At 44.9% G+C, this 13489-nt stretch overlaps 1 protein-coding gene across 1 annotated transcript in view; it reads right to left on the minus strand.

Moving 5' to 3' along the window:
• Window positions 1-13489, minus strand: part of LOC138960419 (transcription initiation factor TFIID subunit 5-like) — a 74195-nt gene that overhangs the window by 28568 nt on the left and 32138 nt on the right. The window contains exons 12-14 of the mRNA XM_070332333.1: window positions 6823-6960; window positions 6547-6628; window positions 6103-6214 (exon numbers count right to left, since the gene is read on the minus strand). Coding sequence (XP_070188434.1) covers window positions 6103-6214; window positions 6547-6628; window positions 6823-6960 — 332 coding nt within the window. The remainder of the gene's footprint in view (window positions 1-6102; window positions 6215-6546; window positions 6629-6822; window positions 6961-13489) is intronic.

Genomic DNA, 13489 nt, shown 5'->3' on the forward strand with positions numbered 1-13489 from the left:
AAAGGTGGTGTGTGAGGGGAAGCATGACATGTTTAGTGCACCGATGCTTTTTGTTGCAGCCTTCTTCTTCTGCTGTTGCGGGACGTAATATACTACAACTACGTGCTGGGATGCTGTAACCAGGTCGTCCGCAAACATCGTTAACCTGCTAACCTGCTGTATTGGCTTTTTGCTGTCGCTGTCGCCGTCCTACCAGCTACGCGTCTTCTACATCTTTCTGGTAGACTACGGGGAGGACCTTCAGCGACTGGGTGAGGCGCCTGATGTCTCCACTGTTCCCTGCTTCGTTGCCACGCTAACCGGCACTACATTTCAACGGAGCAGTTGTGGAGACTAAAGACTAATCACGGGCTGCCCACTCAGTGGCAAAAAGCTAAGTTGCACCATGTCTTTTGCACCCTTACCACCAAGTCCTCTGTATTATTTGTGATTATACTCGAGTGGTGACGACGTGGGGTGTGTGACACCTGCATGAATTAGCACTTTAAGGCAGACAGTTATATTTTCCTAACTATACACGGGATCAGCGTGTTATTATTATTTCCTGTACTTTAACTGGCATTTTTGTCAGTGACCACTTGTTTTACGTTTAGAACGTAAAAAGAACATCTTTTGGAGTGAAGTCTCGAGGGAGGTGGCGTGATATTACATAAACAGGCGTCTGAAACTTATACTTTTGTTGATTCTATCTATTTGTATGACTGCGAGAGTGGATCGTGGTGTGGTTAGTTAGTTAGAAGTAACTAACCGTTCATAATCACCTTATTGTGATATTGAAACGTGACAGAGAGAGAGAGATTGTGTGTGTGAGCGGAAAGAAAGAGAGAGAGAGAGAGAGAGAGAGAGAGAGAGAGAGAGAGAGAGAGAGAGAGAGATTGTGTGTGTGAGCGGAAAGAGAGAGAGAGAGAGAGAGATAGAGAGAGAGAGAGAGAGATTGTGTGTGTGAGCGGAAAGAAAGAGAGAGAGAGAGAGAGAGATTGTGTGTGTGAGCGGAAAGAAAGAGAGAGAGAGAGAGAGAGAGAGAGAGAGAGAGAGAGAGAGAGAGAGAGAGAGAGAGAGAGAGAGAGAGAGAGAGAGAGAGAGAGAGATTGGGCGGGGATATAGCTCAGTTGGTAGCGCGCTGGATTTGTATTCAGTTGGCCGCTGTCAGCGTGAGTTCGATCCCAGGTTCGGCGGAAATGTATTTCAGAGTCAACTTTGTGTGCAGACTCTCTTCGGTGTCCGAACTCCCCCCCGTGTACACTACATTGGGTGTGCACGTTAAAGATCCCACGATTGACAAAAGGGTCTTTCCTGGCAAAATTGCTTTGGCACAGTTAATAATTGTCTACCTATACCCGTGTGACTTGGAATAATAGGCCGTGAAAGGTAAATATGCGCCGAAATGGCTGCAATTACTAGCCGTATAAAATTTCATCTCACACGGCATCACTGCTGATCGCCTAGAACTGTACCCATGGAATATGCGCGATATAAGCCTCATTGATTGATTGATTGATTGTGTGTGTGAGCGGAAAGAAAGAGAGAGAGAGAGAGAGAGAGAGAGAGAGAGAGAGAGAGAGAGATTGTGTGTGTGAGCGGAAAGAGAGAAAGAGAGAGAGAGAGAGATTGTGTGTGTGAGCGGAAAGAGAGAGAGAGAGAGAGAGAGAGAGAGAGAGAGAGAGAGACAGAGAGAGACAGAGAGAGACAGAGAGAGATTGTGTGTGTGAGCGGAAAGAGAGAGAGAGAGAGACAGAGAGAGACAGAGAGAGATTGTGTGAGTGGAAAGAGAGAGAGAGATTGTGTGTGTGAGCGGAAAGAGAGAGAGAGAGAGAGAGAGAGAGACAGAGAGAGATTGTGTGTGTGAGCGGAAAGAGAGAGAGAGAGAGAGAGAGACAGAGAGAGACAGAGAGAGATTGTGTGTGTGAGCAGAAAGAGAGAGAGAGAGAGAGAGAGAGAGAGAGAGAGAGAGAGAGACAGAGAGAGACAGAGAGAGATTGTGTGAGTGGAAAGAGAGAGAGAGATTGTGTGTGTGAGCAGAAAGAGAGAGAGAGAGAGAGACAGAGAGAGATTGTGTGAGTGGAAAGAGACTGAGAGAGAGACAGAGAGAGATTGTGTGTGTGAGCGGAAAGAGAGAGAGAGAGAGAGAGAGAGAGAGAGACAGACAGACAGAGAGAGACAGAGAGAGATTGTGTGAGTGGAAAGAGACTGAGAGAGAGAGTGAGGTTTCACAACCACCTTCCCCCACTCCGTCCCTCTAGCACAGGCAACTGTGTTGTGACCGGTCATTGACCTCTTTTGACCGTGCACGTGCAGAGTACGAGAAGAGGCGCTAGAAAAAACAATCCTTTTATTGTTTTGCTCAGATGCGGATCATACGGTCGAGGCAGTGACAGACGGTGACTTAACTCCTACGGACCCTTCGGACAAACTGGAAGAAAAGCTTCTTGAAGGAATCACCATGGAGCAGTTTGCATCGTTTGACGACAAAGTGCAAGTGCACCCAAACTGGGAAGACCCTTCAACCTGCCCCGAACCACCAAAACAAGCCTCTTCTGAGGAAGACGATGAAGAGACCCATGAGGAACAACCACTTGAACCAGTCATCCATTTCAACACTGCTTCACAACACATGAGGAACAACCACTTGAACCAGTCATCCATTTCAACACTGCTTCACAACACATGAGGAACAACCACTTGAACCAGTCATCCATTTCAACACTGCTTCACAACACATGAGGAACAACCACTTGAACCAGTCATCCATTTCAACACTGCTTCACAACACATGAGAAACAACCACTTGAACCAGTCACCCATTTCAAAACTGCTTCACAACACATGAAGAACAACCACTTGAACCAGTCATCCATTTCAACACTGCTTCACAACACATGAGGAACAACCACTTGAACCAGTCATCCATTTCAACACTGCTTCACAACACATGAAGAACAACCACTTGAACCAGTCATCCATTTCAACACTGCTTCACAACACATGAGGAACAACCACTTGAACCAGTCATCCATTTCAACACTGCTTCACAACACATGAGGAACAACCACTTGAACCAGTCATCCATTTCAAAACTGCTTCACAACACATGAGGAACAACCACTTGAACCAGTCATCCATTTCAACACTGCTTCACAACACACGAGGAACAACCACTTGAACCAGTCATCCATTTCAACACTGCTTCACAACACATGAGGAACAACCACTTGAACCAGTCATCCATTTCAACACTGCTTCACAACACATGAGGAACAACCACTTGAACCAGTCATCCATTTCAACACTGCTTCACAACACATGAGGAACAACCACTTGAACCAGTAATCCATTTCAACACTGCTTCACAACACATGAGGAACAACCACTTGAACCAGTCATCCATTTCAACACTGCTTCACAACACATGAGGAACAACCACTTGAACCAGTCATCCATTTCAACACTGCTTCACAACACATGAGGAACAACCACTTGAACCAGTCATCCATTTCAACACTGCTTCACAACACATGAGGAACAACCACTTGAACCAGTTATCCATTTCAACACTGCTTCACAACACATGAGGAACAACCACTTGAACCAGTCATCCATTTCAACACTGCTTCACAACACATGAGGAACAACCACTTGAACCAGTCATCCATTTCAACACTGCTTCACAACACATGAGGAACAACCACTTGAACCAGTCATCCATTTCAACACTGCTTCACAACACATGCATGCACTCAAACTGTTTGCACTCAAGACACATACCATCACTCACGGACACATTCCTCAGTACAGAGCTTGCCAACAAGACAGTATACCATCACTCACGGACACATTCCTCAGTACAGAGCTTGCCAACAAGACAGTATACCATCACTCACGGACACATTCCTCAGTACAGAGCTTGCCAACAAGACAGTATACCATCACTCACTGACACATTCCTCAGTACAGAGCTTGCCAACAAGACAGTATACCATCACTCACTGACACATTCCTCAGTACAGAGCTTGCCAACAAGACAGTATACCATCACTCACGGACACATTCCTCAGTACAGAGCTTACCAACAAGACAGTATACCATCACTCACTGACACATTCCTCAGTACAGAGCTTGCCAACAAGACAGTATACCATCACTCACGGACACATTCCTCAGTACAGAGCTTGCCAACAAGACAGTATACCATCACTCACGGACACATTCCTCAGTACAGAGCTTGCCAACAAGACACATACCATCACTCACGGACACATTCCTCAGTACAGAGCTTGCCAACAAGACAGTATACCATCACTCACGGACACATTCCTCAGTACAGAGCTTACCAACAAGACAGTATACCATCACTCACTGACACATTCCTCAGTACAGAGCTTGCCAACAAGACAGTATACCATCACTCACGGACACATTCCTCAGTACAGAGCTTGCCAACAAGACACATACCATCACTCACGGACACATTCCTCAGTACAGAGCTTGCCAACAAGACAGTATACCATCACTCACGGACACATTCCTCAGTACAGAGCTTGCCAACAAGACACATACCATCACTCACGGACACATTCCTCAGTACAGAGCTTGCCAACAAGACAGTATACCATCACTCACGGACACATTCCTCAGTACAGAGCTTGCCAACAAGACAGTATACCATCACTCACGGACACATTCCTCAGTACAGAGCTTGCCAACAAGACAGTATACCATCACTCACGGACACATTCCTCAGTACAGAGCTTACCAACAAGACAGTATACCATCACTCACTGACACATTCCTCAGTACAGAGCTTGCCAACAAGACACATACCATCACTCACGGACACATTCCTCAGTACAGAGCTTGCCAACAAGACAGTATACCATCACTCACGGACACATTCCTCAGTACAGAGCTTGCCAACAAGACACATACCATCACTCACGGACACATTCCTCAGTACAGAGCTTGCCAACAAGACAGTATACCATCACTCACGGACACATTCCTCAGTACAGAGCTTGCCAACAAGACAGTATACCATCACTCACGGACACATTCCTCAGTACAGAGCTTGCCAACAAGACAGTATACCATCACTCACGGACACATTCCTCAGTACAGAGCTTGCCAACAAGACTGAATTTTTAAAAAGACAAAATGAAAAGAAACAATCATCCCTTCTCAGCTTTTAAAAAAAACCATGAACAGACGAAGACTGTATTTTATTCATATGACATATTTTAATTTTTAAACATTTATTTAGATTTTAATTGTGTGTCTGCATATGCATGTGTGTGTGTGTGTGTGTGTGTGTGTGTGTGTGTGTGTGTGTGTGTTATAGTTCTTCTTTTATGCCTACAGAAATGTTTTATTAGTAACTAGAGCTATCTGTTTCTGAGAAATGGTAATGACTGATGTGTGTGTGTGGAATATACTGACACTTATTTTCCACAGAAATAGACTGGCTGTTCTCTTTTCTGTTTGACTGGTTGCATGTGCCTGTGAGTGTGATCCTCCATAATGCGACCCCTCCATAATACGACCCCTCCATAATACGACCCCTCCATAATACGACCGAATTTGACTAACATTTTCAAAGTCGTTATATCGAGGTACCACTGTATCACCATTGCCACTGCCTCTACAAACCCAAACACCCTGCTGTGAACACATCAAATTCCAAAATGTATCAACCGCAACCTCACAACATAACATTATACAGCTGTGCCTCTGCAAAAACCTGAAGACTTGACAACTAAGTGTACATTCTTGGACCATTAAGACCTTTCACATGTATTTCCAGGAGACATTGAACAACTGCAAAAGTAGCAGTCACATTTAAAGTAATACCCTCTTGCCTCAAAAGTAGCAGTCACATTTAAAGTAATACCCTCTTGCCTCAAAAGCAGCAGTCACATTTAAAGTAATACCCTCTTGCCTCAAAAGTAGCAGTCACATTTAAAGTAATACCCTCTTGCCTCAAAAGTAGCAGTCACATTTAAAGTAATACCCTCTTGCCTCAAAAGTAGCAGTCAGATTTAAAGTAATACCCTCTTGCTACTCCTCACATCTCAGAAAGACAGAAGCAGAAAAGTGAAGTAAGCAACTCACATCGACATCAGAGAGATGACCCACAAAGAAGCGAACTGGCTGGTAGTGGTCAACTGACCATAATCGTCCGGTGCGATCCTGACCACCAGATGCAAAGTAGTGACCATGTGGACTGAAACAGGCAACACTACTTTGTAAATATTCAGATCAACAAGAAAATGTGTGTGTTCTCACAAAATCGAGTATCTGTATGTGCACAATCTATTGACATATTAGATTCCTCCAAGAGCAACTTCAAAGGATTAGTTCTAAACTATTAGAAAAAACGTTGCCACAATCTCACATGATTTGTGGACTATGAAGATTGAGACAGCTTTGGATCAAATTAAAATAAAGCATGCACCTGGCTGTTATTAAAAGAAATTCAAATGAAAGATACCAGTAAAAGAAAATGATAAGCAAACTAATAATGTTCTTTATTTGAACACTAGCAGAATTACATACCTAAACTTGACATCCCATACAGGGTAGATGTGGCCTTTGTAGCAGACAATGTTGGTCCATGTCACAAGATTCCATAACCTCACTGAAAACAACAAATAATATAGGATAACATTTTTCCAGTGAAAGATTCTGTGTTCAAATATCCCTTTGCCAGTTTCAGTCATAATAATATATCCAAGACAAGAATGAAAAACCTTATTCAAAATTGCTTTTGTTCACCAGTTACGTAAACACAGCCACACAGAGAAAAAAAGACAGTGAGAAAACGACACAGACCTGTTCCGTCTTGTGATGCAGAGATGAGATTGCTTCTGTCGGGACTGAAGGACACGGCATAGACTGGACCGCAGTGACCTGTTAGAATTTTGAATTCTGTGGCTGACCGGTCATCCATCATTCGCTCCAGAACATCATCTGTGAGAGACACAATGCACAAGTGTAAGTTTAAACAGGATGTACAGCAGTCCCTCTCATGAACGGACACCCTTGGGCCATAGCAAACCTGTCCGTACATTGCAGGTGGCCGGTCACGGGAGGGGTGACCACACCACCCCCTCCCCCATACACTCACACAGAGACACACACACAACATGTTTGAGTCTATGCTAACCACTTCTTGTGGCTACTAAACGATAACATGCAACTCCTAATATTTTGTTAAACGTTCTGCAAAAAATGATTTGCATGAATGGTGTTGAAAAGAGATAAAATAAATCCTCAAGGCAGTGAACGCACTCACCATGCACTGACATCATACGAAAGCAGCCACACAAACACAGCACAGAGGCAGGTGTGCAGATGCTTTGTGACAATAAGCGTTGAAAACCAGTTTGAATAAAAACCAGCAGATAGAGCCGCATGTCATAATCATTCTTCTTGTCTGGCTTTATTGATTGCATGCCGATCTTGTGGCAGTGACTTTTCACTCTTCAGTCGGAAATACACTGTACACAAACCGCTCTCACTCTCCCTCACTGACTACCCTAAGCCGTGACAACTGATCCTTGGAAATTGTTTGGAAGAGTACACCTCTCTATTTCTCTCCAATGCTCTTCCTGCTGACATGCAGTGACACCGGACACCCCACTGAGTTTAGCCAGCTACCCCCCTCTCTCTCCCCAGCCATGTACTGTTTGGTGCTGTGGCCAGAGAGGTGTCACCGGCTAATTGAGGCCAGCTGCACTGTTCACTCAGAGCAAAACCAGTTGACTGTGTCCAACTTTTGACAAAGCAACACAACTGAAGGGTTCACAGATTAGGCAACCAACTCACTGGTCAAGGCTGCGGGGAAACAAGAGTATCTTGTCAATGAAAGAGGTTACACACAGACACGCGATGCTGAGAACGGTGGCCGATTTTTCACTCTCTTTCTCGGAGGGCCTTTATCGACTGTGGCTTCTGTTGCTTACGTCCAACAGACAAGAATAAAGAGCATAGTGCAGTTTCATGTTGGCATCTTCGCATTTGAAAGCAAGAAAGTGCGTGTACTCCACTCCTGACCCAAATTAACCCCCTCCTGATGGGTACACGTGCACCCAAGTTAACAGAGACTGTCATCACGCCTTTGCGGCTGTGACCTTTGTACCAAGAGCCGGACTGCTCTGTTATCGATTTTGGTGTGGTGAAAATTTGACGATGGTCTGTCCGTACTTTACAGGTATGACCTGCTGTTGAGACCAAAAATTAGTGTCCGTGTCCACGTTTTGCAGGTGTCCGTTTAATGGGGGGGGGGAAGGAAAACACTCCGTGCCGAGCAAATGTGTCCATACATGTCAGGTGGCCGCTCACGCCGGGGGCCGTATATTGCAGGGACTGCTGTATTCTACAACCGTAATTGATTTTTTTCTGAGAAAAAAAAAAAATAAAAAAATAGTGTCACAGAGAGAGAGAGAGAGAGAGAGAGAGAGAGAGAGAGAGAGAGAGAGAGAGAGAGAGAGAGAGAGAGAGAGAGAGAGAGAGAGAGAGAGAGAGAGAGAGAGAGAGAGAGAGAGAGAGAGAGAGAGAGACTCAGACTCAGACTCAGACTCAGAACTTTATTACAAAAGGATAAAGGTTTTAGGCAAAGCCTATTCTTCCAACCTGTCCTTTATACAGCACATAAAGACAGACGCACATTACAAATATAAATTCAATCATATAAAATACAGAAATACATTGTACAGAATGCAACACAATGTGCATTTAAGAAATTACATAAGGAGAACTCAAAAAATTACAAAATTACATTGACATAGTTATACCTTTCATTTGGGAATAAGTTGCTCCGATCAGCTACACATCCGTTAACATTAGTACAAAATGTTTAACAAAATAACAATCGAACAAGACATTTCATTCACGAATGATGTGTGAACGTGACTGTCTCTTAAACATTTTCACTGAAGTTGCATTTCTTATCTGTTGGGGTAAGGAGTTCCAGAGAAACGCTCCCGAGAAGGCTAAACTCGATTTGTAGAGGTCTATGCGAGGTATGGGAGGGATGATTTTTTGGGACCCATATCTTTTTGTGGCATGTTTGAAATGTGATTGCAAATATTTAGGACAGTCGTCATTTAGAATTTTATACATGAACACAGCCTTGTTTAACGTCAACTGATCTTTCAAGGGGAGGAAATTCAAGAGCTTTAGTTTATCATCCGTGGACCTATTCAAATCATGCAGAATAAGTTTTGCAGCTCGGCGATGCAGGGAATTGAGTCTTTTTAAATAAACATCACTGCAGTTATCCCAAAGTGTCGATGCGAAGTTTATATGAGGCATTATGTGGGCGTAATAGAACATTTTGAGTGCTGCAGAATCAGCGTAATGCCTTAATTTTGATAACAGGTACAAATTTTTTGATACTAGTTTGCAAATATTACTCAAATGAGTTTGCCATTTCAACTCTTGATCAATGGTAACACCCAATAATCTATGTTCCCTAACTTGCTGCACTTGAGTTGAACCAACTGACAGTTGTAATTGTAAAGGACTTAATTGGTGTTTTTGTCTCGTGGTTATCACCATACTCTTTGTTTTAATCGGATGAATGATCATTGCATTAGAAACGAGAGAGAGAGAGAGAGAGAGAGAGAGAGAGAGAGAGAGAGAGAGAGAGAGAGAGAGAGAGAGAGAGAGAGAGAGAGAGAGAGAGAGAGAGAGACAATGACAATGACAATGACAATTCTTTATTTAACGAGGGTAGTAGATTAAGCAGTGGTCTGCTTTTTTACATCCAGCCCTCGCCCTAAAGAGGGACTAACTACAAAAATGAAATAAAAATACAAGATAAAAAATAGAAAATAGAAAACTAAAATTCTACATTTTAACAGATAACTAAAGTGAAAACACATTATACATATGTACACAAAGTGCATTGCATTGAGGTAAATTGCGAGTTGATTGATGTGAATTAAGTGGTATAGTGCAGCTTGCACTTTCTCAACATCATGCTCTAATCCATACATTACATTTTAAAGAAAATCAATCAAACAAGCAAGACATTGCTAAGATCATCACACATCTAAATACATGTAGTGGTTGGTTTGTTAGTCCCTTCATTCGAAAAGGGTTTGTGTACATTATACCAATAAAGAGGAGAGGGGCATGTTTAATAAAAAAATTGAATACCATTTAAGACAAATATCCTTTACTTTGACTTCATTACATAAGACAAATATCTGCTTTTAAAACTATCAGTGCTGGTAGTTTGCCTCAGGAATGTTGGAAGAGAGTTCCAGAGACTGCTACCTGAATACACTAAACTGGACTTAAACAGGTCAATCCGAGGAACAGGAGTGTTTAATCTCATAAATTGACGTGAATTCCTCATGGTAAATTTTGTACGTAAAGTTTCAGGTACACATCCAGTGATAATTTTGCTCATAAGGGTACATTTATTATAGCCAAGTCTTGCCTTCAGAGGGAGAATGCCTAAGTTTATATAGTCTAATTCATTCAGGGTTGTTTTCTTTAATAAGACTACTTTCAACGCTCGTTTGTGTAATCTAATTATAGGTTTTAGTGAATTATCACTTGCCGAATCCCATAAGGTTGATGCGTAATCAATAACAGATTGAATCGAAAATTTTTAATTAAATTTTGATTTAATAAATATACTTACCCAATTCTTATGAATGCATTGACTTTAGTCCCACATGCTAGATGTCGAAAAAACCACTCAAATTACCTGCCCTTAGTAGGGTGGTAACCAAGCTAAAAGCGACGCCATAGCCGTTGCTATGGCCTGACCTTGCTCGGTTACCCATAACACCCTGCGCACCACGTGAGCGCCAGCATCCGTAATAATCATTCGAGACTATTAATCAAACAAACATCCCAAGGACATAATCCAGCGGGGATGGATGGGAGGGTATTAACTATAAGAATTGGGTAAGTATATTTATTAAATCAAAATTTAATTAAAAATTTTCGATTTAATCACATAATCTTACTCCAATTCTTATGAATGCAGATTCCTCCTAAAGGCGGAGGGAACTTACTTATGTCCTTGCAAGAACCTGCCCTGCAGCGACCAAAGCCGGCAATGCACTGGAGCCATCCAGCCGCGTGCAGGAGATGTCACGAAGGTAGAAGCTGATGAAAACATCGTCTGACTTCCAGTAAGCTGTTTGCAAAACGTCGCTTAAGCGACCTGACCGCAACACGGCAACCGAGGACGCCCAAGCTCTGGCCTCATGTACTCGAGCTGATGTCAGAGGAAGGACTGAACGCCCCCCCCTCTCTTGAGAGAGCCACCACTCATACGCTTGTCTAATGAGGGTCGCCACCCATCTTGTAAGGGTCAATTTCGAGATGTCCCTGTCATATTTTGTGTTCAGTGAAATGAACAAAAGTTTTTGACTTTCAGCTCTAACCAACTGAGTGCGAGCAAGGTAAGACTTCAAGGCTCTAACCGGACAGTTGGTTAAATCGGGATCGTGCGAAGCAAGAATAGTCCCAAGCGGGGGGACTCGGACCACCAGCGGGGATTGGCCTGGCTTTTGATTTTTCGCGAGAAAACCAGGCCGAAAATGCAGTGACATTGATCCATCGCGCTCAAACGCGATATCTTCTGGCAAACCCGACAAGGCATGGATCTCACTGCCCCGACGAGCAGTAGCAAGAAGAAGCAGAAAAACCGTCTTGCGTGTTAAATTAGTCAGGCTAGCAGCCTGCAAAGGCTCGAACGCCGAAGACCGCAAGTACTCTAAAACCAAAAATAAGTCCCAAGCCGGGACAGAGGTCCGTCTCTGCGCTTCCTGGAGAGCGGCCCCTTTGATCACACTAGCAATCACTCCGTTAACGTTAATCACTCTGCCTATCTGTCTCAAAGTAGCAGATATAGCTGAACGCCGGACTCTCAAAGCAGAGGCCGAGCTGCCCTGCGCAGATAAAAAAGAGAGATGATTTGCAACCTGTAGAGAGCGTGGGGCCACAGCGTTGACCCCAGACTCCCTACACCACTTGGCCCAGGCAGCCCAATGGCAAGCATAAACAGACGCAGTCGAGGACCTATGCGCCTTAAAGACCAAATCCAGCGTCAAGTCTGAAGCGCCAGATTTTCGCAATTCCGACCTCACAATCTCCAGACGTGTAGGCACAGGGCCTGCGGGTCTCTGTGCGGGATGCCTGTTCTTGGTTGAACGAGCTCTCCCCGCACTAGATTTAGAGGAATCGGAACCCCTTTTGCCAACAACAGCAGATCTGGAAACCAGTGCTGGGAAGGCCACCAGGGGGCTACCAGCAGCAGGAGCTCCGGACGTTCCAGCTCGGCTTTCCTCACCACTCTACTGAGAAGAGGAAAGGGAGGAAAAGCGTAGGCTTGCAGGCCCACCCACGAGATCTCCAACGCATTGCTTGCCCAAGCCTCCGTGTCCGGAAAGGGGGACACGAAAATGGGAAGTCTCCTTGAGAACCTTGTCGCAAATAGATCGATCATAGGTTTCTCCACCTGCGCCCACAGGCGCTGGAGAGCCCCGTGCGTGACAGTCCATTCGGTGTGCAACACTGAGAGGACCTGCTGAGTGCATCCGCCAGTGCGTTGAGCTTGCCCGGAAGAAACTCTGCTGAGATCATGATCCGATGCGAGTGGCACCAGACCAGAACCTCGCACGCCCTGTCTGACAGGGAAAACGACCGAGCTCCTCCCTGCTTGTTGACGTAGGCAGCGACAGTGGTATTGTCCGTGTGCAACCGGACATGTCTGCCGCCCACCAGAGGGAGAAACGCACGCAAACCGAGGGCAACTGCCTCCAACTCCAGGCGATTGATATGCCAAAGGCGCTGGGACTGCGTCCAAAGCCCGGAGGCCGCCTGGCCCCCGATGTGAGCCCCCCACCCGGCCATAGACGCATCCGTAAATAGGTCTATGTCCGGAGGGGGCAGAGCAATGGGAACTCCCTGAGAAACCCAGTCTAAGTCCAGCCACCGAGCAGTCGCGTGACTGAACCACCCCTGAATGGGGACGATTTTGTCCCAGTCCTGCGAAGCCGGCTCCCAAAGAGCACTGAGTGCGGCCTGGAAAGGCCTCTTGTACACTCTCCCTAAGGGAACCAGAGTTGCCATAGATTCCATTTGGCCCAGAATCGAGGTAAGGACCCTCACCGAAGCCTGCTGGCTGCCAGCCACAGCCGAAATGAGAGCATGAAGTTTCTGAATTCTCTCCTGCGTAGGACGAACCGTCCAAGCGACAGTGTCGAACGCCATACCGAGGTAAACAAACCTCTGGGAAGGAGTCAATTCTGACTTCGCTTGATTCACGGAGAACCCCAGGCTCAGAGCCCGGTTCAACACCACCTGAGTGTGCAAGAGGCACGCTGATTGACTCTGATTCAGGATCAACCAGTCGTCGAGGTACGTCCGTAGACGAATACCTCTTTGCAGAGCCCAGAATTGAAAGATCCGATGACCCCAGCGGAAACGGAGCCACTTTCTGTCCACTTGATGCATAAGGATATGAAAG

The sequence above is a fragment of the Littorina saxatilis genome, linkage group LG2 (assembly GCF_037325665.1).
Source record: "Littorina saxatilis isolate snail1 linkage group LG2, US_GU_Lsax_2.0, whole genome shotgun sequence".
Lineage (NCBI taxonomy): Eukaryota > Metazoa > Mollusca > Gastropoda > Littorinimorpha > Littorinidae > Littorina > Littorina saxatilis.